Here is a 27,015-nt window from a genome sequence, read left to right as displayed (position 1 = left end):
CCCATGTGCAGGGGAAAAGGACTCGTTTGCTTCCCACACAAGGTGAGAGGGCTCATTTGGCCTGTGTACGGAGGGGAAAGAGCTCCTTTACTCCACACACATGGTGAAAGGGCTCATTTGCTCCACTCATGGGGGGAAAAGGACTCATTTGCTCCACTCATGGGGGGAAAAGGACTCATTTGCTCCACTCATGGGGGGAAAAGGGCTCATGTGGCCCATGTACAAAGGGGAAAGATCTCCTTTACTCCACACACATGGTGAAAGGGCTTGTTTGCCCCACACATGGGCGAAAAAGACTCGTTTCCCCCACACATGGTGGGAAAAGGGCTCATTTGGCCCATGTGCAGGGGAAAAGGGCTCGTTTGCTCCCCACACAAGGTGAAAGGGCTCATTTGGCCCATGTACAGAGGGGAAAGAGCTCCTTTACTCCACACACATGGTGAAAGGGCTCATTTGCTCCACTCATGGGGGGAAAAGGGCTCATTTGCTCCACTCATGGGGGGGAAAGGGCTCATTTGGCCCATGTATGGAGGGGAAAGATCTGCTTTACTCCACACACATGGTGAAAGGGCTTGTTTGCTTTACACATGGGAGAAAAAGACTCGTTTGCCCCACACATGGTGGGAAAAAGGCTCATTTGGCCCATGTGCAGGGGAAAAGGGCTCGTTTGCTCCCCACATAAGGTGAGAGGGCTCGTTTGGCCCATGTATGAAGGGGAAAGAGCTTGTTTGTCCCACACACTGGGCGAAGGACAGGGCAGCATATTCTGGCCACCCCCCCCGAGATGGAGAGGCTCCCATGGGACTTGATGGGACCCCGTTCTCTCCTTCCCACGCTGCCGCCCCACTCTTCTGTTTTCCAGAGAGGAAACCAGCCACTTCACTCTATTTTTTTCCCCATTTCTTTTCCCTTCTTTATTCCCTGGGCCTGCGGGGGGCGGCGGGGCCCAGGCGGGGGGCGGCGATGCTGGGTGCCGGCGGGCGCCAGGTGCCGGCGGGACGGCGCAGGAGGTGCCCGTCGGCCGCGGGGGGACAATGCGGCGATGGCCCACGGCGCTCAGGGCCGCATTGTGTGAGCGACGAGGAGATGGAGGAAGGTCACATCCTGCCACTCTTCCGATGCCCGGCACCAGGAAAAAGCTGCGCTTTGTAAATATAAAAATAAACAACAAACTCTTCCCCCCACCCCCCCCTCCCCTCGCCATTTACCACCTTCCCCCCACTCTGAAGAAAACAACAACAGCCCCATCGGTATCGCAGCCACCTGCTCGGGGAAGTGATTTTTCATACAGGCAGGAAGCGGGGGTCTAATTAAATCTGGGGTCAAGAGCATAAAGGGAGAATGAAGTTTATTTAGGAGGCCTTGAATGGGGCTGGAGAGGTGGAAGATGGATGCTCAAAGGGGCTGTGGGTGTGGGTGGCTCCATGGGATTGTGTATCAGCAGGCCTCAGGGTGGGGACTCAGGTGTATTTTGGCCTCAGGATGGGTTTCCTCCCGCTATCATAGAATCACAGAATGATTTGGGTTGGAAGGGACCTTAAAACCCACCCAGTTCCACCCCCTGTCATGGGCAGGGACACCTCCCGCTGGATCAGGGGGCTTAAGGTCACCCCTTGTCCGCTCCTCCTGGTGGCAGCTCAGCCCTCACCAGGGCCAGGATGTGCTGGGGGAGTCCTCGCTGTCCCTGTCCCTCCACGGATGGAGAAAGGAGCCTGGGAAGCGTCATGCTCAGACCTACAAGAGTGTCCCCAGCCTTCAGCAAGATCATATGAGGTTCCTGTTTCACAAGACGGAGGATGGCATTTCCATTGTGCTCGCCGGGGATGTGTTGCAACGGGGCAGCCGCTTCCATCCTTTGTCCTCCTCCCTGCAGAGGAGGAGTCTCAACCTCTGCCAGGGTGACCCGTCACACCCTGGGCCCCCCCCAGCCACCAAATTTGGCTCCGCTGGCCGCAGCAGCTCTCTCTGGCGGGTCCTGGCCATGGGCACTGCCTGCACAGCCAGCACTCTCCGGCTCAGAAGGTGCCTCCTCGCTGCCACCAAGTGTGGGTGCCCTCAGCTGGGAGGTCCCTGCTAGGTTTGGGGACATTCCATGAAGGTGATGTCCATCTTGAGCTGCTCCTGGTGCTGATCCCAGGGTGCCCTGGCTGCCTCTGCTTCCTACTCCCTGGCTAATTTTCATGAGTAATTAACAAACGAGGGGCTGACCCCACCAGCTGTGGATCCCTGGGCACTGGTGGCAGCCCCAGCTCCCCTGGGATGATGCCACCATCCCATCCCAGCTTTTAGGAGGCGCTGCAGAAACCTTCGCCTTCGGGTTGGGCGCTTCCAGCCCGGACCCTCTTTCTATTCTCCAACCAGGCCCAATGCGCTGAACATAAAGTAACACGGCATTGTTATGAAAAATAATTAAAAGCCAACGAAAAGGCAAGCAGCAGCTGGAAGGGCTGCAGCAGAGGGAGCGGGGCTGGCCGTAACCCTTTGTGGGTGGGTGTGTGGTGAGCAGGGCTGGCGTGCAGGCAGAGAAGGCAGGGGACCAGCATCCTGCATCCCAGCTCTGCCTGCAGGAGTGGAAGAGGAGGTGATGGGCTCGAGGCATCCCAGTGCAGACCAGGGGCAGGACTGGGGCAGACTGGGCAGGATGGGGAATGATTCGCTGTGGGAATCGTGTGCTGGGGGCTTATGAACCGATGGGACTTTAGTCCAGTTTTAGGGATGCAGGGAAGGTGCCTCGGTCCCCAAGCCGGTGATGAAGGATGGGATGCGCAACCTGGGAGCTAACCAGCCGAGGGGTTGCCGATCCCCATCCCCATCCCTTCTGTGACCACCAAAGCATTGCAGGTGCCACCCACGGCGCCGGGAAGCTGTCCCCTCCCTGCCACCAGCATCCCGCCATCGCGCCGGGTACCAGGGGCGGTGGTTGGGGACGAGGATGCGTCCCAGGCTGTGGGCCTCGCTCCAGCTGGACACTGTTTTTAAGGACTCCTGGCCCTCTGCGGCACAGAGATAAGCCCAAGAATTCGCCGTCGGTTCCAAATATCCCGTCCGCTTCCTCCCGCCGTCCTCGCCGCCGCTCCAGCTCGCTTGTCTCATTTCCGCAGCAGCGCGCTGGGGAGAGTTCCTGTTTTCCCCCCAGCCCTGGGGCGGTGGCGGGGGGCTGTGGGGTGCAGGGAGGAAGGGCAGGACAATGGGTGCAGGCAGAGGCGGGCTGCCTGCCCCCCAGGATGGGGGCTGTGGTGGTGGTGGGTTTCCTCAGCGGTCTAAGATGGGGCTGGGAGGATAGGGGTGGGATGGTGGCAGGGGGGCTGGCAGGTGGCAGCGGTGAATATGCGGGTCCTGGGCTGAGCTGAGATTGTGGATAGGGTTTCTTTGCTTTCCTTTTGTTATTTCTTGGAGGTTTTGTTGTAAATCAATCCAAGCTCCATTCGAAGCATCCTTTCTGTGCCGCGGTGGGTGACACCGGCTGGAGGAGCAGCCCCCTCCATCTGGGAATCATCCTGGCATGAGAACAGGGCTGGAGCTGGGTACCAGCGCTCAGCCCAGATGTAGTGGAGCAAAATCCTGAGTGGGTGGGGGGACCCTGCCCTCCCTGGAGAGATGAACCCCCTCTCAGAGGCACATTTTAGGGTCCCTCCAGTAAAACCACCCACCAAACCCCCCTCCCAGTTGCAGTGTGGGAGAGCAGCATCCGCACGGGGCTGCCACCTCCCAGGAACTGTGCCACGGGGTGGGGGGCTGGGATGCTGCTCCCTCATCCCAAACTGCAGCCGCAGCAGAAGAGGGATCTGTTTTCAGGCTTTGTTTACTGAGTCCATCATCCTCCCACCACAGGTGGGACCAGCTGGTGGGCAGCTCTGTATCCCCCTGGTTATGGGGAAGGGAGAAGGTTCTTGCCCCCCAGCTCCCAGGCTGAGTGTGAGTGTTTACTCGCTGCCTTTCTCACCACTCGCAGCGTGGCAGGAGTTATTCAAAGGCGGGCGGAAGCGAGCGCAGCAACTGAAACAACAATGAAAAGGAAACGGAGCTCGAAAAATTCTCCGTTCATAAATCAACTGAACTGCAGGTGATCCCCGGGCAGGAGCGAGCCGAGGAAAAGACACCGCTCGGCACAGCCGGCAGCCGGGCAGATCTCAGCCCCGCAGGCAGGGATTGGTGGGCACAGTGAGGATGCTCTGAGGCGGTCTGGATGATGCTGGGGTTGGTGTTCTTCTCCCCCAGGGTTGCACATCAGGGGCTTTGGGGCAGGTGAGGTGGAGGCATTGCTGGGTTAACTTTTATTATATGTATTTTTTATTGTATGTAAGCAAATCTGAGTGAGAGGTGGGGGAAGCTGTGCTGGGTGAAGCTGCTTTCCATGGCAAGGCTGGAATTGCATGCGTGTGCAAGGCTGGAGTTGCATGCATGTGCGCACACACTCACACATATACACACATACACACACATATTCCTGCGTCCCAGGCCAGGGGAACACACAGGAATGCCACCAGGCTGGGGATGGGGCATGAAGTCCATGCTGCAGCTCTGATACAGGCCCTTGGAACTGGCCGAGTGGAGAGATGAGGTTATTGGGGTGCTTGAGGGAGTGCAGACCAGCCCCCCAGCTCTCTCATTGCCTTCTCTGCAGCTACTCTGCATTTTGGGGTGAAGCACATCACTTTTGAAGCAGTTGAGCCAATGGCGTGTTGGGGTGTGTGTCTCCAAGCTGTGTCCATGCCGCAGGAGACGCTGGGGTTAACAGGAGGTGAGCTAGGGCTCTGGGTGGCATTGGGCCACGGCTCCTTGCTGGGATCTCATAAAGGCTTTTTCCTCCTTAGGAAAAGGAGCTGCTGTCTTGGGACAGGCTCCTCGGTGCTGGCAGCCTCCTTGCACGGGCAGGGGGTGGGCATGGGCAAAAAACATCTAGCCCGCTTGCCAGGTCCTGCAGCATCACGCTGTGGGTAAGATGGGGACCAGTTTGGACAAACCAAGGTGTCCCCTCCTCACTGTCCCCTTTCCACCAGCTCCCATGAGCTGAAAACCAACCTCAGGGACACCAAAAAGGAGCTTGTGCCTTTGAGACTGGTGGATGGACCCAAGGACCAGGCTGGTGGCAGCAGGCTGAGCGTTATAACAGCAGAAAGGCTCTGGTCATGGTCCCTGCACTGGGAAACCATCGCATGTACCCCTCTGCCGCTGTCCATGACCCCCTTCTGCGATTTCCCTGTCATCTTGTCTTTCAGCAGAGCTGGAAAAGCAGGAGACCACCGTAAATAAATCCTGTGTCTTTAAGCCATTTTGTACAGTACAAGAAAACGCACTCGTTGAATTACAGCTTTTTAATCAAATACATGTAACCATGTCACTTAAAGTGCTCGCGAAAAGCAGGGGGAAGAAAAAAACCCAACACAATTGGAAGAGCACGATATTAAAACCAGCTGCTTGCTTACCCCCACCACAGTTAATAGTTTTTGAATGTTCTGAATGAGAGAGAAACCAGAGCCAAGCTCCACTTTCATGTCCATCTTTCTGATCAAACCCTGTCAGACGGGGGGGAGCTGGGCAGCCTGGCACAGTGGCGGGGAACGAGGGGGATGCAGAAGGGCTGTGTTTGCCTCTCCTGCTGCTTCTCCCCACGGTGATGGGAATGTGGGAGCCCGTGATCTTCCAGCAACCAAAGGGGCACAGCCTGGCTGGGACCTAGCCCGGAGATGAGAACCGAGGTTGCCCAAGCCGTGCGGTGGTGAGGGACATCAACACTGTGTCGTGTTCCCCCTGCAATGACTTCAGCTCAACTCCACCTCCTGATGCTTCTTCCTGCAAGTCGGTTCCTTCCCTGAGGTGTCCACAGCATCTCTTCCTCTGAGCATGCTGGTGCAGTTCCCCATGCCACCTCCCTATGGTCTGTTCCCTCAGGGCACACATGGTGGGACCACCTCGACGTCTACCTCCAGCCTCGCTGGCCATCGACCCCACTCCCAGCACAGCCTGCCAACCACCCCAAGCTGTGCGGTTCCCCCGTAACGTGGACCAATGCTCATTAAGCGTGAGGCAGAGACCACCAAATATGTCAAAACACACTTAAAATTTATTGTTTCATACCATACATTTGAGTCTCTTGAACGCCGGCCAGTGTTTCTCTCTCTCCGCGATGGGGCCTATCTGCTGTCACCGACGCTTTGCATATATGTATAGCCCGCTTGCTTTCTGTCTGGTTCCCCCCCTCCCCACTTCTTTCTTTAAATGAAAAATACAAACAATTGATGGAAAATGTACATTTGTTCCATATGGGATGGTCGGAGCATGGAGAGGAGCCAGGAGAGTCATTTTTAGGCAGACTCCTCTCTCCAGCGGATGGCTGGACAGCTTCCCAGAGCGGCCTGGCCTGACTCTCCTGACAAGCATCAGACAGTCTGTGACGCTCCTGCGCTGGCGGGAGGGGGATGTGATTCAGCTCCCTACTGGGATCATCCCCCTGGGGGCTGCTGAGCACAGGAGGAGGGAGAATTTCCCACTGGGACCCCTGCAATGTCCCAGAAGGGCTGCTAGGCTGCGTGTGAGGTGATGGGGAGACTTGCTTTGCACAAAAGGTTGAGTTAGGTTAATTGGGTTGGGTTAAGCAGGCTAGACTGAGTTGGTTGGGCTGTGTTGGGTTAGGTTTGGGATGGTTTGGTTGGGTTGTGTTAGGTAAGGATAAGTTGGGTTGGGTTGGTTAGGCTGCGTTGCCTTCAGTGAGGTTGGGTTGCCTTTTGCTGGGTTGGCTTATTTTGGATTGGGTTGGCTGGGTTGGGTTTTATTCAGTTGTGCTGGGTTGGTTGTGTTGGGTTTGGCCAAATTGCACTGATTTGGTTGAGTTGGTTGCATTGGGTTGTGTTGCATTGGATTGGGCTGGGTTGGGTTAGGTAACCTCTGAAGAGCACTCCCGATCCTTCCAGAATCCTTTATCTTCTGGGTGCAGTGCAGCATTGCTGGCTCAGTCAGAAGAGGAGCACAAAGTGGCTCTGATGGATGTCTGTGGGGCTCAGCTTGTCCGAGAGCCAGCAGGGAGAGAAAGCCCCCAAATCCCTCCATGATCCATGCAATGAGAATCAAACCTGCTCCCGTTATGGTCCAGAGGGAACCCTGGCATGGTGTTGGGTTAGTGGGTGGATGGTGAGGGGCCAGAGGCTGGTGGTAGCCAGGGGCTGGTGGTGGCCCTAGGGCAGAGGAAGGGATGTGAGGGCTGGTGGGGCAATGCTGGGAGATGGGGAGCCACAGCCAGAGCTCCTCTGAACTTTGCAACAAGGGAAATACAAAAGAAAGGAGAGTTTCAGTCTGTGCAGACTTTCCAGGGCACATTAAGGGCTCCTTGCTGGCTTATTTTCTCTTTCTTTTGCAAAACCTGTAATGTTTACGATACCCCGCCTGGCCCCAGCTCCCTGCAGGCAGCTGCCCTCCTCTGCTTGGCTTTGCCTTCCAGCCCTGGCAGCCCCACCGCTCCGCTGCTGGGAAACAGCTCGGGAGCAGAGCAGGGAGAGCATCCATCATCGCCCTGCGCTCCTCCGCTGCCCGGCCAGCCGCTCCGGGCACGGCCGGGGAGGAAATGGTGCCTTTCCTGTCCTGCAAGGAGCGTTGAGATTTTCACATATTTCCTTTCCCAAACTGGGCTGGAAAACAGAAAGTTGGGGAAAGATTGGGAATGTTTCTTCAGCTCGGTCAGGAAAGGTTGTGCTGGGAACACAGCTTCGCATTTCAACCTTTTCCCTTTGGTTAACCTCTGCAACACATAATGCAGCCACATCACAAAAGGGTTTGCCTCCCATCTAAAAGAGCCTGGAATTTTTTTTTTTCTCCCAGCGCTCTTTTTCTCAAGTCAGGAAATGTTTTGGAGCCGTTTCTCACCAACAGGTTTGGTTTTGATAAATCTGCGTTATATTTTTTGGTGGAAGAAGAGGGACAAAAAAACCCACAACCCCACCAATAGCTGAAGAGCAGCTGCCTGGTGCCGTGGGTGCTGCCAGCACTGGCAGCATCTTCCCATTCCCACCGATGTTCCCACCGCAGGGATATGTGGTGGTGAGCACCCAAAATACATCGACAGAGAAGCTCTAATTCCCACTTAACATCCCAGCTGAGATGACTTCATCGAGGCTGTGTGTCCTCAGGCGCGTGGCGGCGTTCCCTCCGCTCCGGTGAGCTCCGGGTGAGGACGGCTTGGGCTGTCCTGGAGCTGTTGCTGGTGTGTCCTGCTCGCCCCTGGCTCTGCTGCAGCTTCGGCCTCGGGAGCTGCGTACAGCCGGGCTGGGCTGGCACATGCTGTTTTAATCTTTGGGTGATGTCATTGAGTGCTCCATAATGCCGTAAAGAAACCAGAACGCCCATAAACCTGGCCAGTGAACCTCCAGCAGAACACACACATGCAGGGGTGAGCACATGGTTCCACATGGATAAACACAGACACGGATAGACACACACATACGTGCACATGGACATGCACACACACACACAGAATCATAGAATCCCTAGGTTAGAAAAGACCTTTGAGATCATCAAGTCCAACCCTACCGTGTCCACTACTAAACCAGATCCCTAAGCAAGGAACGTGCATGAATGCACGTGCATGGACACGGATGCACAGGTGCCAGCAGGGATGCACACGCGTGTGTCCACATGGATGCACATGCAGATACACAAAAAGGGACACACACACAGAGGCAGATTCATGCAGATATGCCCACGCGTGGCTCCACGCATGCACACTCTCAGCTGCACGTGCACGGATATCCAGGAACACACTCACACACACTAATGCACAGATATACACAGTGATGCATAAGATGCATGGATGCTCACAGATGCATGCACACAAATGCATGCACATGTGGAGGTGCACACACGCATGGATGCAGATGCCACCTGCCCAGAAAGCCCAGGTGGGTCTGGAGGTGCCTCCCCCTCTCTGTGCCCCTCCAGCCATCCCAGGAAAGCCGGCAGGATGGGCCTGTCAGATTTTACATATACCTGTCAAATACCTTCTCCATATTTCTGCCGTAACGACCTGCTAAGAGCCCCTCGCTCCTCCTCCCCTGTCCAAAACCATCAGGCCCTGAGCTTTGGAGAGATTAAGTCATAAAATCGGAAGGGGCTGTGTGGTAACAGCCCCGGCCTGAGCCATAACAGTGGTGAAATCATCCACAAACTATTTCAGCCCCGTCCATTTCCAGTCCCACGTCACACCTGAGCCACCGGCAGGCAGTGAAATAAAATGCTGGTGGATGGTTTCCTGGCCCCAGCTCAGCCGTACAGGGATGGGGGCAGGGCAGGGAGGGGATGTTACAAATAAAAAGGCTCTCCCAGTACACAGGGCTGGATGACTTTGCCTGGCCCCAGTGTCCAAGTGGAGCAGGATGTGTCCTGACTGGGCAGAGGGACAGCTGAGCTCCTGTGAGCACAGCTGGAGCAGCAATCCCATACATCGCACCCCATCCCATCCCACCCCGTCACATCCCACCCCATCCCAAACTATCCCATCCCATCCTGCCCCATCCCATCCCATCCCGAGCTGGCTTTTCTGACCTGTGGTTTGCATTCACTGACCTCGAGTGGGGCAAACCCACAGAGACAAACAGCCAAGGCCAAGTGAAACTGGGAGACAGCAGATTTAGCATCAAATTGAATGCAGCTCATTAGCAGAGTGGTTAAAGCTCATTAAAGAACCAGCACCCCTCCCAGGGCCTGCCTAGCCCTCTGCTCTCCCAATGGAGCTGGAGCAGCCCCGATGCTGACCAGCCCAGGCAAACTCTGGCTTTGGGGAGGCACAAATGCGCCCTGGTCGGGGCTAAATGTGGCTCTGTGGCTGCAATGCCACAAAAGGCACCTACCCAAACCGCTGCCAGCTGGGTACCATCCCCATGCTGCCTGCCTGGAGGAGAGCCTGGAGGAGCAGCCCTGGTTTGGGACATTTCTTGATTCATTTAACATCAAAACAGAGAGTTTAGGTGAAAAAAGGTTGTGCACAATGCTGAGCGGTGGGAGGAGGCAGCAACCCGCAGGGCTTGGCCAGATCCCAGGGTCTGGCATGAGTCCTTCTGCCTCCCGTTATCTGACCCAAACCCATGGTCCTGTTTTCTTCCTCTCTCCTTTTCCTTCTTTCCCATTTCCCCATGACCTGGGGTAGGGCTGGCCAGCGAGATGAGGCAGCCGCACATTGTTCACGGCCTCGATCGCAATTAGGCTTTATTATTAATAAAAACACCCTGGGCTGAGCTAGGCAGGAGGGTTGGCAGGGCCCTGCCTGCTTTTGTGTCAAAGCAAGCCAGGGCTTTACTGGTGGTGTTGATGCAGATCCAGGGAGCTGAAATCTGGCCCCAGGTCTCAGTGATCCGGTCCCTGGGCTGGGGGGGAACAGCAGGACCCTGAAAATCATTCTGGCCCCACTTGGTGCTTTCGCAGCGATGTGGCAGCCGCGGTTTCAACATGATGAAGCATCTTTAGTGCATTCATGGATGGGAGTGACCATTCATCAGCCTGCGGTTTGCAGTCTGGTACCCGCTCCTGCCCCGCAGCAGCATCCTTGGGTATGAAGCAAGGAGACCCCTCACTGCCCACGGCAAAGCTACAATTTCAACAGTGTGGGGCAAGCTCCCGCTGTGCCCAGGATGCTGCCGGTGCCGGCAAGCACCGGGGCACGCCGGACCCGAATTGCTCCAGAGTGAAGAACTGCAGCCAAGACACCCCCCAAAGGATTTCTAGCCGTCCTCTGAGATGAGAGGCGAGCTGGCACGGCCTAAGCCTCAGGGAAAGAAGGGAATTTCTGCTGTAGAAAAATGACTTAACGCTTCCTCCGTGATGTGCTCCGCTGCCGGCTTCCCCCAGCACCGCGGGGCAGCTGGGCGAGGGCTGGCGTGCGCGTCGCTCCTTTGAAGCGCAGGATGTGATTGCATCCTCGCCTGGAAGGTACCTGGAAGCCGGGGGCTGGAAAAGGAATCAGGGCTTTCTTCCCTCTCGCCTCGTCTCCTTCCTCCCGGTCGCTCTGGGGAGCGGGATGGAGCCTACGGTCGGCTGCTTCCTTTCATAGTCATCGGCAGCACAGGATGCTTCTCATTTGGTGTTGTGTTTGTTTGCTGCGGCGCGGGTTCTGGCACCCGCCGGGCGCCCGCCAGCCCTCCCGTGTAGGTAGTGAGGTCATTTTTCCATGTATTCCCCTTTTTTACATACTGTATATGGAAAGACAATGAAGCGCCTCTTTGGCATCGAATGGGAACACGTCGCCAGCCCCCAAAGTGGTCCCGTTTATTAGCGCTCCACATTAAACAACAAATAAAAAGTGAGTCAAGATTTAGTCCTGTTAACACTAATGTGAATTTAATTTGGGAGAAGCTTGAAAATTAATGTCATTTGTTAAATCTCCATTTCCCCTAAAAGGCAATTCTTTGCCAACAACAACAACAAAAAAACTCTTCCTCTGTTCAATTATTTTTTATTTAAATAGCCTTTTTTGGCGATATCAGCCTGGTTTAAATCACTCAGCGTTCAAGGAACGGATGCCACCGGGGTTTTATGCAACGGATTGTCGCTTCTCCTCATAAACTGAGCAAAAAAAGACTGTAAATCATGAAATGATCACTGGGAGGGGGATGAAGATCTGGGTCCAGGCATGGTGATGGCTCGGCAAGACCTGTCGACTGCCAGAGCCGGGAAAGAGCCCGTGAGGGCCAGGAGGTGAAAGGGCTCTGGCACAGGGGGGGTTTCTTCCAGCTCCGAGCACTGGAGCAAAGGCTTCGGAGCAGCCAGGCTGTATTTTTGGAGTGTTTCATGGGAAAACGGGGTGAACCGCGCAGTGATGCGCTGGTAGAATAACCACATCAAGGCTGGTTTCCGAGGAGGTTATCGCATGGTTTATTATGGTTTAATCAAACAGCTGCTTTTCCGGCAGAGCACGTTGCGGGGTGGCCACCAGCATCCCATCCCACTGCCGGAGCCGCTGTCCTGTCCTGAGCCGAGCGGAGCTCACTGAGCCCGAGGCGGTTGACGGGGCGGGCGGGTGGCAGCCTGGAAATTAATACATTTGCCAGGTTGTCAAAACATTAATCAACGGATCCGAAAATCTGGAAACGGTTGGGACAACATGTATTTGCGGAAAAAATGTGTTCACACAACAAGCACACAAGATGGGAACAATTATATGAAGATGTTTTAATAATTAACCAGTATAAAACAGTTTGCTCTCCATACAGTTCTAGACAATAAAAGTGTTTGCAGTCGTGTTTTTCTTTTGTACAAAATTCCAGTCAATTGTTCCACAATATTTACATTGTCATTCCCTTTTCACAAAATATCTCCTTATCCCCCCTCCCCATATTTTTTTTCCCCCAAATCCAGCTTTGCTACATAAATGCTTTAGATCTCATGGATACCCCTTGATTTCTTTTAAAAAAGTCTAATAAAAAAACAAACAACCACCCCAAAGACATTAAATACCATTTTATATATAAAAATGCTTAGTAAAAATATAGTTTTGTTGCCCAATTAAAATATATTGCTGAGAATACAGTAAAACCTGTCCTAAAGGCCACCCCGAAGAGGCGCCGACTCTTTAATGGCCCCGGCAAAGTCTTCCTAAAAGCTTCCCCTCGCCCTCAAGTTCGCCTGGATTAAATACTGGGGGCAGGTCGCTTCGGCTCATCCTGGTGGTGGTTGTTTCGGGCAGGATTTACTGGAGTTGGCTTAAAAATGCCCTCTCTGAGCTGGTGGGAGCTACAGCTACGCCCTGCCGAGGGCTGGAGCGGGGAGCGCGGCAGGCAGGCTAGCGCTTGGGAAAGGCGTCTATCTGTGTTATATAGTGATACGGTATATCAGTGAGTTCAGCATGGTTTTTTTTGCTCTAAAAAAAAACCCCAAAATAAGAAACAAATAAAAGAAAGCGATGCATTTAACGAGATATTCTAAATATTATGGAGCTTGTGGTTAAAGGAGGATGGCTTTTTGTGTTTTTAACAGAGAGCCGGGGCTCTCCCACTGAGAGCGTCGAATGATGGGGCCAACCTAACCGGTGATGCAGGGGCTATAGTAGACAGCGCTGCTGGCATCGGACAAGGCAGATATCAAGCTGCTCTCCTCGCAGGAGATGCTTCTAGGAGTCACTTTGGACAGGGAGACATGGTAAGGCAGTCCCGAGGCTTCGGGACGAGTCCTGCTCATGTTCAAATACTGGTCAAACTCGTTGCGGTCAACGTCTGTCCACAGCTCGGTTTGGTTCAAGTGATCCATGCTCTCCATGTGGTGGGCTTCGGGTGGGGGTGAGAGCTGGCCCAGGTGAGCGGAAAGCCCGTTCTGAGTTCCTGAGCACATCTGGTTGTAGTATATGCTGGAAGGATGGGGAGTCCTCATGGCGTCGGCCAAGTGCGAGGGGGTCTGCGCGTAGGGCACGGCCACGTCCCGCCCCATGCACTTCTCCTGGGGAAACTCCATCTGGTGATGGTGGTGGTAGCCGCGAAAGGGCATCATGTTGCAGTCATCCTGCATGTGCGGAGGGAAAAATGCTGGCTCGGTCTGTTCCAAGACATCCAAGGGAGACATCTCAGGAGTTGGCAAGCCATAGTTTTCAATATCCGACCCCATGGAGTGGAGTTCTCTGAAGTGGTTAAGTGGGGGAGGCTGGGGGTGGCCCGGCTGGCTGCCGCCATGGTGACTCATGCTGAAGTTGTCACTGCAAGGCTGGGAAAGGTTATGCAGGAGGATATTGGGTTCCATCCTCTTGATTTTCTTGGCCTGCTTCTTTCTCCTTGGGCGGTACTTGTAGTTGGGGTGATCCTGGAGATGCTGGATTCGCAGCCGCTCTGCCTCTTCCACAAAGGGACGCTTGTCACTAGCGCTCAGCGCTTTCCATGATTGACCTGGAAGGGAAAAACAAAGCTCTGTGACACCGGTTCGGCCACCTGGTGCTGGCTGGGGTGTGGGGACACTCAGGGAGAGCGCACCTTTGGGGTGGGAAGGGCTCCCTCGGGTGGTTCAGCACCTGAGCAGGGTCCTGGTGCTGGTGCACAGACAGGCTTGGAAACAGGAGCTCAAGCAGGTCTGTGCCAGCACCAGGCTCAGGCTGTGCCCAACACTTTGGGAGAGTGGGGGTGCAAAGCCCTGGGAGGGCTGCAGGAACCCCTTTGCCAGGGCAGGGGATTCTGTCTCCCACTGCCCCTCGGCACAGCCTGGTCCCGGGGGTGACTGCATCCCTGCCTCCCGCATCCACCACCCGCTCTTCTACAGCCCCGCTTGCCCATCTTCAAACCCTGCACCCCATAGCCCTGTATCCTGAATCCCATGTCCCTGCATCCCACAGCCCCGTGTCTCCGAATCCTGCTGCTTGTCTGGCCATATCCTGCTTCCCGCAGTCCTGCATCCTGCAACTCCAACTACCCATATCCTGCTTCCCGTGTTCCCACATCCCGCATCCTACAGTCGTGTACCCCGCATCCTGCAGCCCTGTATTCCCATATCCTGCATCCCTGCAGCTGTGGAGCCCACAGCCCTGGATCTCTGCACCCCGCAGACCTGCATCTTGCATACATGCAACTCTGTATCCTCACACCCCACAACCCACAGCCCCGCACTCCCACATCCCCTAACAATATATCCCACACCTGTCTAGTGCTGCACCTCACAGCCTCTGATCCCACGGCCCTGCATCCATGCAGCCCTCATCCCTCCATCCCGTATCCCTACAGCTCACATCCCGCAGCACCCTGCCCCTGCAGCCCTGCGTCCTGTAGTGCCCCATCCTTGTAAACCATCTTTTTCAGCCCCAGATCCTCACGCTTTGCCTCCTGCAGCCCTGTACACTTGCAGCCCGCTTCCCACAGTCCTGCATCCAGTGCTCCGTACGCCTTCATCCCACACTCCCAGTCCTGCATCCCTGCATCCCAATACCCTGTACTCCCGCAACCCGTATCCCCAATACCACATCCCAGCATTCTGCTGCCCTGTACTCCTGCAACTCACATCACCAGCCCTGCAACCCTCACAGCCCACACCCTCAGCCCTGTAACCCTGCGTCTTGCTGTTCCACAGCCCTGAAACCCACATCCTCAGACCTGTATCCCTGTATCCTACTGCCGTGGACTCCTGCAGCCAGCACCCATAGCTCCATATCGCTGCATCCCAGAGCCCTGTACTCTTGCAGCCTGCATACCCAGCTCTGTACCCCTTCATCCCCAGTTTGGTGACCCAGCATCCCCGCCTCCTCAGCTCCACGCGTCCCACAGCTCCATACTGCTGCAGCTCACATCCCCAACTCCGTACTCCCCAGCCCCACAGACGCACATCCCTGCATCCCCAGCTCTGCACCTCACATCCCTGCCTTCTCAGCTCCATATCCCTGAATCCCTCAGCCCTGCACTCCTGCGTCCCCAACCCACACTGCCAAAGCCCTGCATACCCACTCCTGCACCCCTGCATCCCCAGCCCCATACCCCTGTATCTCTACATCCCCAGTCTCATAGCCCCACATCCCTGCATCCCCACTCCTGCACCTCTGCATTTCCAGCCCCATATCCCTGTACCCCTGCATCTCCAGCACCGTAATCCCACATCCCCAGCCCTGTAACCCTGTATCTCTCCATCCCCAGCTCCGCACTCCCAAATCCCTGCATTCCCAGCCCCGTAACCCTGTGTCTCCACATCCCCAGCCCCGCATTTCCAAATGCCCACATCCACAGCCCTGTAACCCTGTGTGTCTACATCCCCAGCCCCATAACCCTGCATCTCGACATCCCCAGCTCTGCACTCCCAAATCCCTGCATCTCCAGCCCCGTAACCCTGTATCTCCACATCCCCAGACTTGTAACTGTGTATCTCTACATCCCCAGCTCCACAATCCCATATCTCCACATCCCCAGCTCCATACTCCCAAATCTCCGCATCCCTAGCCCCGTAATCATGTGTGTCTACATCCCCAGCCTTGTAACCCTGTATCTCTACATCCCCAGCTCCGTAATCCCAAATCCCTGCATCCCTAGCCCTGTAACCCCGTATCTCCACATCTCCAGCCCCACACTCCCAAATCCCTGCATCCCTAGCCCTGTAACCTTGCATCTCCACATCCCCAGCTCCATACTCCCAAATCCCTGCATCCCTAGCCCTGTAACCCTCTATCTCCACACCCCCAGCCCTGTAACTGCGTATCTCTATATCCCCAGTCCCGCACTCTCAAATCCCTGCATCCCTAGCCCTGTAACCCTGTATCTCCACACCCCCAGCCCTGTAACCGTGTATCTCTATATTCCCAGTCCCGCACTCTCAAATTCCTGCATTCCCAGCACCATAACCCTGTATCTCCACACCCCCAGCCCTGTAGCCCTGCACCTCCATGTCCCCAGCTCCGCACTCCCAAATTCCTGCATCCACAGCCCCATAGCCCTGTATCTCCAAACCCCCAGCCCTGTAGCCCTGCACCTCCACATCCTCAGCTCCGCACTCCCAAATCCCTGCATCCCTAGCCCCGTACCCCTGTATCTCCACAACCCCAACCCCGTACTCCCAAATCCTCACATCCCCGGCCCCGCACCCCGCACCCCCCAGCCCCGCTCCCCGCTCACCCAGCATCTTGCTGAGCACGGCGTTGTGCAGGTCGGGGTTCTGCTGCGCCAGCCTCTTGCGCTCATCCTTGGCCCACACCATGAAGGCGTTCATGGGCCGGCGGATCCGGGAGTCCTCGCCGGCCTTGCCCTCGGCCCGGCCCGCCGGGGGGCTGTATCCATAGCCGGGCTCGGGGCTGGGCGAGCGGCTGGGGGCCGCGGCGGGGGCCGCGGCGGGGGCGGCTCCGGCGGGGCCGAAGGCGAAGCCGGGCTCGGGGCTGGGCGAGCGGCTGCGGGGGGAGGCGGCGCCCGGCGGGCGAGGGAAGGCGAGCCCGGGCTCAGCGGCGCCCGCGCCCCATGAACAGTCGCCCCGGGCTTGCGGAATCTCCTCTCGGCAGTAGCTAGACTCAGATATATTCATTCCAGCTGGACAGCACTTTGTGTCCGACCCGACCGGGTGCCGGAGAGAGAAAAAAAAACCAAAAAAAAAAACCAAAACCACGCGTCCCGCCGCGTCCCACCGGGTCCAGCAGCCGCCGAGCAGCAGCCGCGCCGCTCTCGCCTTCGGGGGGATTTGGGCTCGGCTTGGTGTGTTTTGGGTTCTTTTCTTTCTTTTTGGGTTTTTTTTTTCTTTTTTTGGTCGTCTTTTATTTTTTTTCCCCCCTTTTCCCCCCCAAAAAAAAACTTTTGGGATGATGCTGGGCTGGAAGGGGGAAAATATAGCCGGGCTGGACCAATCAGGGAGGAGGAGGAGGAGGAGAGGGAGAGGAGGAGATGACGGAGAGGAGGAGAAGGAGGAGGAGGAAGAGTTGAGGGGGAGGAGGAGGAGAAGGAGGAGGAGGAGGAACGGGGGCGTCCCCAGGCACCTCCAGGAAGAGCCACCCGGGACTGGGATCGTTGTGGATGCTGCTGCCCAGATCCCTTCCTTCCAAGGAGGAGGGTTGTTAATTTTTTCTCTCCATTCTTTTCTTTCCCTTTCTTTCCCTTTCTTTCCCTTTCTTTCCTTTTCTTTCCCTTTCTCTCTCTCATCCTCTCTCTTTATCTCTCTCTTTCCCTCTGCTTTCTATCTTTCTTTGCAAGCCCCTTTTCTGGCTACTTGCAATCAGCCCGTGCCCAGCCGAGGCAGGGAAGTGTTTCGATTTGCCTGCCCTGCTCCCTGATTGCAGGCACACAAGGATGCTTGGGGCTTTGCGTTTATTTTGCTTATGACTTACTCGGTGTGTGTGTGTGTGTTTTGGCCAGCGTTCCCCATCCGGGACTGGGAGCAGCCTTGGGGTGAAGGCAAGGGCGAGCCCTCTTCCCCTGGCAATCTTCTAGTGGGAATTTCAGTTCTCGGGGGAGAAAGGGCTCCTTGCTGTTAAAAGAAACATGTTTCCAGCTTGTTGAGTCTATGGAATGATGAGTTCACCGGCAGTTGGGTGATTGTGGATAAAACCTGTGCTGCTGGAGCACCCAGATCACGCTGCCATTGCCTGCTGCGGAGCAGCAACGCATCCCCCCGGCTGCCAGGTCACTCCTCTGCTCGCTCGGCTGCCACCCAGCTGAGATTTGCAGTGCCAAGCATCAGGCTAGATGGTCCGAAGGTCCTTTCTGCCCCTGGCACGGAGGAATTATGAACTGTGGGATCTGTTTGCAAGCAAGGAGATCTGTTTGCATGCTCTCCCTGCTCCCCGACACCCGCCAGGCTGTGGGGTTGATGTGTGACAGATGCTCCAGCTCCAGGTATCTGTCTCCGAGCCCGCTCCAGCTGTGAACATGCCCGAGACCCCAGCCTGAAACCTGAACCTCAGTTTTAGGAAGACTTAGGGCACCGGCTTGCGCAAGAGCCCAGCTCCCAGCCTCCTCACAGCGGTGGGGTATTGCATGCCATGGGTTCTGTGTGTCTGGAAGTGATTTGAAAAAGCCAATCTGCTCAGTTAACCCTAAACAAAACAAAGACCTTGCTAGCCAGGAGCCACAGAGGTTTCAGGCTAGATTTCCTTCATGATCCTGGAACTTTTTATTAATATTTTGCAAGGGTAAATCCACACCGGTCCACAAGAGAAGCCGTGTGGCTGCAAGGAGCCTACTCTCTGCTCTCCCATCCTGCCTCGGCCGTACAGCTGAGGAGGAAGCTGGAGCATCACCAAGCTGGAGGAGCTGCTGCTGGAGGCTTTGGCTCTTTGTCGCTGTCGTGGGAGCAGCAAGGTGGGTGCTGGGGGGAGCTGGGAGCAGCCTTTGGGGCAGTCGGTCTGGGCAGCTTCTGGGGACATCCCAGACCATGGATCCAGGTCTTTTTCCCAGGCTTCACTCCACTACACAACTCTCTCCCCACCCCGCATACAACCCGTGGCCCCAGCACCATCCTTGGCCTCCAGGTGGACTCCGAGCTGCCCCGGAGCAGGGTTGGACCTGGAGGCACCAGTTGACATCTGGGATGTGCTGGGGATGAGCTGCAGAGGCGTGGGAGTGAGGGCAGCTTAGATTTTTCCAGTCCTGGAAATGATGCTAAGAGACAGGGCGATCGCTCCCAGGGGAGGCAGAGCCTTGTGGCTGCCGCACTTGCTCTGTGCAACCGCTGCAAGCTGGGGCCTTCTCTGTATGGGATGGCAGGGGGCTTGTGATGCTTTCCTTGTGCACGGACAGCACGGGGCAGGGGATCAGAGTGGTGGTGCTGTTCCTCTTGCACTGGGGTAGTTTGGGACCTCCTCTGCCCACAGAGCAAAGCCAAGTGCTTCGACCCCAGCGCGTGCATATGGTGCAAGCCCTGCCTTGCAGTACGTTTGCAAACTCTGCTTTGCAGTGCATCCCTGGGGCAGCGATGGGGCAAAGAGCTGGGGAGGGTGGCAGAGGGGATAAGAAAGGCATGGCTGCTAGAGGAGGAGGGATGAGAGCTCTGAAGCAGGGAGAGAGGGGAAGGAGAGCTGCAAAAGGGGATGGAGCAGCATGCAAATCATACAAAAATGCCTGAGTGCAAATATGTCTGGGTGCAAATGTCTGCGGGCAAAAATTACTAGGTGTAAATCACCAAAAAGTGCCTGGACCAGTCCAGGAGGGAGATGTGAGGGCAGTGCCACACTGTCTCGCTCCTCCTCTCCAAAGCCGATAACTGCCCCAGAGAGGGAAAGCACCCTTATCCAGCTGGGGTGCAGGGTGAAGTTCATGGGCTCTGTGCCTAGCTCAGCTTTCTTGGAGTGGGGACACAAAACCCCACAGCAAACCCCCTCCTTGGAAGCACGGGGGTGCAGCATGGGGTGCTGGTGACCCCCAGCCCCAGTGCGCAGGGAGGAAGCACTGGATGTTGCTGGGCAGAGATAAGATCTGTGCACCCGCCAGCTGGGTGACCTCTCCCTGCACCCTCCTCGCCGGGCCTGGCGTCGGGCGAGCTGGACCCCAGACCGGCACACAACCTCAGGAGTTCTATATATTCTTTTTTTTTCTATTTTTTTCTTCCTCTCACCCCCCAGTTTTACAGCTCGCTGCCCCCACCCCAGCCTCTGCTTTCCCTCCCCAGCATCCCACGCAGCCCAGCACCACACCTAGCAGAGGAAACGTGGTGGGGACGGCAGCCTCCGCGCCCCAGCACAAAGGCATTTTCCCTCCCAGCCCCCAGCCTGCGCCTCTCGCCATCGGTTATTCCTCCCAGCCAGGTCCGACACAGAGCTCCCACCCGCCTAAAAATAGAGGCGGCGGCTCCTGGACCATCCCAAGGGGTCTTGGGGATTTGGGGGCTCACGGAGAGGTGGTGAGGATGGTGAGAAGGTAAGAGCGAGGGTTGCTGGCTCAGCCTGATGGTTATTTCTGCTGCTGCTGGCTTTGGGTGGGTGCAGGAGCCCCAGGCTTGGCTGTACAACCAAATGCAAAGGATTTAACTTCCAAATTTGCATCCAGGTTCCAGAGGTGGCAGTGGATGCTGGCAGAGTCCCTGGGGCACAGCAGCAAAGCCCCATACCGTGATGGAAAACAGCTTTTCATTCTCATTTTGCAGGGGGTGCAAGGGACAAGGGGAGTCAAAGGGGCAGGAGCAGGATCTGTCCTCAGGCGTGGGTGCAGCAGCCAGAGCCTCCTTCACACACTCCCAGAGACCAGTATTACTTCTAGATGTGTTCATGCCACTAATGAATTAATCACTATGTAATTACCGGTGGCGTGGTGTGTCCGATTGGATGAATGAGGTATTTCACAGGAAAAGCTTTCTTATTAATTACAGCTAATAATTATCTTTAGGCCACAGCACACAGGTACCCAGAGTGGTGGGATGGATGTGGCCTGCATCCACACCTGCTTCTTCATCCTGAAGGAGATGACAGGATGACAGAGATGACAGGATGACAGGGGTGACAGAGGGGAGCGAGGACATTCCTCACGTGATGTGGGGGACCCATGCAGGGCTGCCCAGCATCTCCAGAGGTGCCCCCACACCAACAGGTCCCGTGGGGTCCCTCAGAGCTTTGTCTACTGCAGCCTTGCTGGAACAAAGGCTTCCCGAAGAAAGGCGCTTCCTGGAGAGCAAAGGATGTGTGAGCCCTGCCGGGAGGCTGAAGTCATCTGCTGGGAAATGCTCCACGTTTTGCTGGAGCCTCCCTTTTTCCAAGGGCCAGCTCAGCACCCAGTTTCCTCATGGACAAATAGTTCAGTGGGTCAGGCGGAGCTGGCAAGCACTGAGCAAGCCGCTTATGGGCTGCTGGGTGCCGGCGGACACAGTGCAGCATCTGTGTTAGGAGCACCCCGGCAGCAGCCGAACGCCCGTGATCAGTGTCCCATGTCCCCAGCTGGGGACCAGACCCTTTCCCACCTGAGTCAGAGTGGTGGGTGGAGAACTGTTACAGCCAGCCCCAGCCCTAGGAATGGCTGGCTCAGCTGTTTTCTTCTCATTTGCTCTTTTTCTTCACTTTGGGCTACATCTAACAAAAGAAGAGCACCAGGGACAGTGGAAAGGTGTGGAAAGGTCACAGTGGCTCTCTGCCCCAGAGTCTGACAGCCTGCTTGCTTGCTGCCCCCCATGCTGGCAGGTCCCCGAGGCTCCAGCGCTGAGCTGGCAGTGCGGTGTGGAGCGTGCCAGCCAAGGCCAGTAACCAGGCACCGCATTCGAGGAAGCAGAGCAAGTTGTCTTCCTTTTTCAGCTCTTTTCAATAACCAGAGGTCAGCCTTGTTTATACAGGATTATAACTAGAACGACAACAGCAAAACCCATGGCACGAGCAGCAAAACCCACAGCTAACCCAAAAAAGCTGTTTCTCGGTACAGCTGCAGACACCGCAGCCTCCTGTGTGGCAGCCGGAGCCCTTGGTCCTCACCGCAGCCATCCTGCTTCCCCTTGCCCTGGTTTTTCCATGCCACGGCCTCTGCTTGTACAGCTCCAGCTCTCCAGTGATGGTCCCACCAGTCTGGGGTGCTGCACTTCCAGTCACATTGCCCTGCATTTGCTCCCTGACCCCAAAACCCAGGGGTGCAGCCCCCATGCCTCAAGTGCAAGTGAAGCTGCTGCAAATCCCACCCGCGGTACTTAAGGCTGGGCTAACATCGAGGAAGGATTTCAGCACAGTGTGCGGTGCACGAGGAGGGCTGGGAGCGCCGGGGCGTGCATGGTGGGTGTGCTCGAGGCACGCGTGTGCATGCTGGCTGGAGCCGCTTCCCCAGCAGCTGATTGCAGCAGCAATTGCCGCTTTAATACTCAATTCCCATCACAGAGAAAGCCCAGGCTTTTAGGAAGGAAAGTCTTACACTTCTACCAACTATTTCAAGACTCCCATAAACACATTTTTGGTTCAGCATTAATGAATTACCTCAATGTAGAGCTAGTCCTGCCAAATACATGAATACAGAGTGTAGAAAAGCCGCTGAGAAGCAGATTTGGCTGCCGTTCAGATGCTCCGATCGGCATAACTTCTTTTCTCGATTATAGGATGAAAATGTGCTCTGCCTGTGGCACTGCATCCTCGCAGGAACAGGCAGCTGGCCGACAGTTGGGCTGTGCAGAGCCTGGGCACACCAGGTTATTCGCTGCTTCCATCCCTCAACTTGGCAGAAAATGCTGCTTGGTGGTGTCTGTGCAGGAGATGCAGCCAAGAACCAGGATCCTGCGCTTTCTGTATGCCCAGGCTTGCTGCTCTGGGCTGTCTGACCTCCTCCTGGGTGCTGGGGAAAGGAAAGAAAACTGCAGTTAGGAGGATTTTTGAGCCTGGTGGTTTTGGGGAGGTCAGAGCTGCTTGTCTGCAGCCCTGCAGCCACGCATGCCCATGAGCATCTCCACTGTAGTCCCTCTCCACGCAGCAGCAAACCCTCCCGCAATGGCCTCAGTGACCATGTCCCATGCTTTCTTCCAAAGTAGTGTCTCTGCTGTGCTGGGGACTACCAGGGGATGATGTTCCCCCAGGAAAAGTGCAGCTCCCCTTTTAAGGAAACCTTTCTCACCAGGGCTCTGTTCTCCACATTCCTGACATCTGCACCCTACTGGGTGTTTGCTCATCCCTTGCTCTCTGAGCATCATTTGACTGAAAGTACCACGAATAAAAAGACTTGTGCTGCATCGGGGATGTGGATGCTACTTTCAAGCAGGGGGGAGGAATTAAAGAAGGCGACACAACAATCACACCTTCACCACATGTCTCTCACTCCTCAGGAGCTTGTCAGCAAGGGCTGAGCCAGTTATTGCCTCTCTGCTCCCTAAAATGAAACTCCAGCATCTGGCGAGCAGGGACCCGGGGTCTGGCTGCAACCCTGCACCCACTAAGCCCCATGGCTGGCAGCAGCAGACTCGCCCATCCTCTTCCTCATCAGGAATGATGCAGCAGTGCAGGACGTCTCCATCTGGGAAAGGTTTGCTGTGGCTCCTGACATGCTTTAAGTTAGCGTGAGGCATTACCTCACTGTCCCGCTGCAGATGGCTGCTGCCTGCGCTGCGCTCCTCTCTCCCCTCACCCCTCTCCATACTTCATCTGCAGCCCCTGAACCCAGGGCTTTCTGCTTGGCTTTCCATGCACTGGCTGGTTTGCTCACAGGATCCCTGGGAGGCAGTTGTCAGGTTTCCGAGCATCCCCTTAGACAGATCTGGAGGAAGAGGAGCCCTTTGCAGCATCTCTGGAAGTGACAACTTTCACTGAAGCTTGCAGTCCACCTCCTTTCACACAGGGTCTTGTGGTCACCTCACTGCTCCACCAGGGCTTTCACCACCCAGCAGAAAGGATGAAGATGTGTCTGAGAGCAACTTCACCTTCACATCAACAGGGAAACCCTCAGTGCCAAACCCAAGTGGGAGAGAGGAATTTTGGCTCAGAGAAGGTAGGTGCTGCTGTGACTCTGTGTCTCAGTTTCCCCATATACTGTGCAGGGCACGGGCCAACCCAGCCTCTCCTCAGGCCCCATAGAGATAGCATCTCCCCAGCAAAGGGCAGGATGCATCAGGGTAATTTTGACAGAGTGCTTCTTTCCTGAGAGAGAACAATAATAAGAATTATTATGATGATAATAAAACTAAGGATAAAGAAAAGGGCCTGAGCACTTTCCTTTCTTGCAAGCAGAGGAACAACTTTTCCAGTCTGGTGCTGCTCAGGGGACATTCAGGGAAGTGAAATCAGAGCATGAACATGCTGCACTGGCAGCTCAAAACCCCGAGAACTGTGACACCATCCATCCCAGAAACAGGCCTAAAAATTAGATTTAAAAGCTTGCCATAGGTAGCATCTTTTTCTTTGCTTTTTGATTCCTGAGCATCCTTCTTGCAGCAGCTCAGGGCAAACGGCAGTGGGGATGGCTCTGAAATCCCTCAGCAGCAGAGCTGGGGCTCAGGATTGCTGCAAGTGGCCGTGAAGGAGTTTGGTGCAGGGGTGCAGGGTGGGAGGAGGAGGATGGTGTGGATCCCCAGGGACGAAGGCTGCACCAAAGCCGGGGAACCCTACAGCTGGCAGGGCGCAGCGAGCAAGAGGCAGGAGGTGGGGAAGAGCTCCAAGGGAAAGGCTTTGTTCGCAGGCCAGCCGGGAGCGTGCTAGGGCGCTGGGTTCCAGTGTCTCTCCTCCACTTCACTCCTGCTGTGTGTGGGAGCCGGGCCAAGGTGGAGCACGGCGGGGTGAAACGGGTCCCTGAGGAAGGCAGGGGACGGCCATGGATTTAGCTCTTAAATTGCCTGGGAAAGCAGCTCTATCTTTCCATTTCCCTCCAGGGTTCTTCTCTCACCCAAGGCAGTGCCGTTTCCCAGGCTGCTCGTCCCAAACACCTCCACCTCTGCCCTCCTTCTAAATGGCCCCTCTCGCTTGGCCCCTTCAACCTTGCTCTGATCTGAAAGTGCTCGGGAAGGATAAGCAAAGGGCTCACGACGGATCAGCCCTTTGTGGCATGGAGAAATAAGGTTAAAGGCTCTTATCTGATGGAGCCGCAGCCTTGCCAAAGCCTGTTGCTATCAGCTCGGGACACATGTGCTATTGGCAAAGCTTCGGGGACACAATAATACAAACAGTTTGCATTGTCGAGTCAACAATGATGGGAGAAGGAGCCTGGTGCTATTACCGGCGTAAAAGGCGCGCTGTAGGAGGACAGGAGGATGCAGTTGGGATCAACAGCGGGCTTTAGCAGATTACAGTTCTATTTGTATTCGGGAAGGAGAAACCTTCCATCCCCAGCGGGCTGGAGCCAGGAGGTTGGAACCAGGCAGGGAGGTTTAGGCTGCAATGAAAAGCTCTTAGAGCAGCACTGGAAGCAGCTGCAGTGAAATGCTGAGAGCAGCGGGGTCGGGCAAGGGCAGGAGGAAGGTTTACTTTGCTGGCTCGTGAGAAATCACCTAGGATAAAAACTGGTGACTGTGCATGGCTGAGGCTGCAGAGTGAGGGAGGCACCGCAGTGACAATCCAAAGGTTGTGGGATGCCTCGACAACCTCTCACCAGGAAGGCTTTCTATTTAGAAAAGCCCAGAGTGGTGTGTGAGGTTTGGGTGAGTGATTCGGCGCACGCTGCACCCACTCTCTGTAGTTGTTTGGGCAGATACAGGGATGCTGGCGAGAAGGTTGGTGCCTCTGCACTGGCCAGGGCTGGTGCACAGGGGCCATGTCACAGCCGTGACTCTCACAGCAGCAAAAACCTTCCAATATAGAATCACGGAATGGTTTGGGTTAGAAGGGACCCTAAAGCCCATCCAGTTCCACCCCCTGCCATGGGCAGGGACACCTCCTACTGGATCAGATTGCTCACAGCCCCATCCAACCTGGTTGTGAACACCTCCAGGCACAAGAAGATGAAGGGTCTCCAACCACCCAGCTCACAGAGGGCAGGGAAGGAGTGGCCAGTAGATGAGGCATTGGGACAGAGGGATGGTGCCATCCAGCAACCTCGGATGGGAAGCATCACCTCAGTCGTGCCCATGATGGTGAGGAAGAGGATGTAGATTTGCCAGCTGTTGCGGCAGGAGGACAGAGGGCACAAATGCCCCTGCACCATGGGAGGCTGGGGGAAGCTAGAAAGCCAGGCAGAAGGTCAGGAACTCATTGGCTGTTGCTGGGTCTGAGTGGAGCTGGGGTGGCCATTCCCACCGGGAGCAATGATGTCAGGCGGCGGTCGGTCATAGCCAGGAGGCAGGAAGCCTAATGCAGCCAGCGAGTCTGTCCTCCGCGGCTGGATTCCCCATGTGTTTTCATGAACAATGCACCCTGCAGTAGGGACGCCGTGAGGCTGGCTCTCATGTGCCGGGAACATCATGAGGCTGGTCCTCCTGTGTCAAGGACATCATGAGGCTGGTCCTCCTTTGTTGAGAACATCATGAGGCTGTTCCTCCTTTGTTGAGAACATCATGAGGCTGGATGTCCCATGTTAGAGACATCATACGCTGGTCCTGCCATGCTGGGGACATTGCGGCCCTCTCCCACCCCCAGCTCAGCTCAAGTTGTGCCTGTCTGGGTGCCCAAACATTCCATCTGGAAGTGCCAATGGTGATCACTCAAATGAGGGAAAGATCCAGCAAACCGAGGGGCTCAGTGATGCTGAGAGATGCATAAGAGCCTCTCCAAATTTGGGTTCTCCGAGGGTGAGAGGAGCCACAAGCCCTGTCTCCACTTCCTACTCCATGCAGCTAGGTCTCGGTTTTGCCTCCTGGCCCCGTCACAAGGCATCATGAGGAGGCATCATGAACCCAGTGGGCATTTGGAGCAGGCAGGTGATTGCAGCCAGGCAGTGGGCTGCGAACAGGGCAGCTGGGACAGGGCAAGGCACCTGGGTGCAAATGCCCGGAGAGGAAGAACTTCCTGAGCACAGCCTGCTAAAGGATGGCCTCAAGGACTACAGCTCGGCCTCTCCCTCCACCCCACCCAGCACACCCTTGTTTTTGCAGAGGTGCCTCCGTGCTGGGGACGCAGCAGGCTGCGTTTGCCAGCGGCTGGCAGCGATGTCTGTGCTGGTGCCGACAAGCTGGCTGGCATGTTTTCCCCCAGGGAGGCTTTAGCAGGAGGCTGTGCATTTCTGGGAATTGTGTCGGACAGGGAAGGAGGTTATTGTTCGAGCTGCAAGTGTGCGGCGCGCTGATGAGATCAGG

At 55.9% G+C, this 27,015-nt stretch overlaps 2 protein-coding genes across 2 annotated transcripts in view; both read right to left on the bottom strand.

Moving 5' to 3' along the window:
- The window catches only part of UCKL1 (uridine-cytidine kinase 1 like 1), a 179,119-nt gene that overhangs the window by 129,106 nt on the left and 22,998 nt on the right, over window positions 1-27,015 (bottom strand). The gene's annotated exons all lie outside the window — the stretch shown is intronic.
- On the bottom strand, window positions 12,131-17,212 carry SOX18 (SRY-box transcription factor 18). The gene is made up of 2 exons (XM_069871801.1): window positions 16,545-17,212; window positions 12,131-13,850 (listed from the first exon to the last, which is right to left on the bottom strand). The coding sequence occupies exons 1-2, from the start codon at window positions 16,942-16,944 to the stop codon at window positions 13,000-13,002; spliced, it is 1,251 nt and encodes a 416-aa protein (XP_069727902.1). The 5' UTR covers window positions 16,945-17,212; the 3' UTR covers window positions 12,131-12,999.

The sequence above is a fragment of the Phaenicophaeus curvirostris genome, chromosome 18 (genome assembly GCF_032191515.1).
Source record: "Phaenicophaeus curvirostris isolate KB17595 chromosome 18, BPBGC_Pcur_1.0, whole genome shotgun sequence".
Classification (NCBI taxonomy): domain Eukaryota; kingdom Metazoa; phylum Chordata; class Aves; order Cuculiformes; family Cuculidae; genus Phaenicophaeus; species Phaenicophaeus curvirostris.
This window is presented reverse-complemented; position numbering and strand designations above follow the sequence as displayed.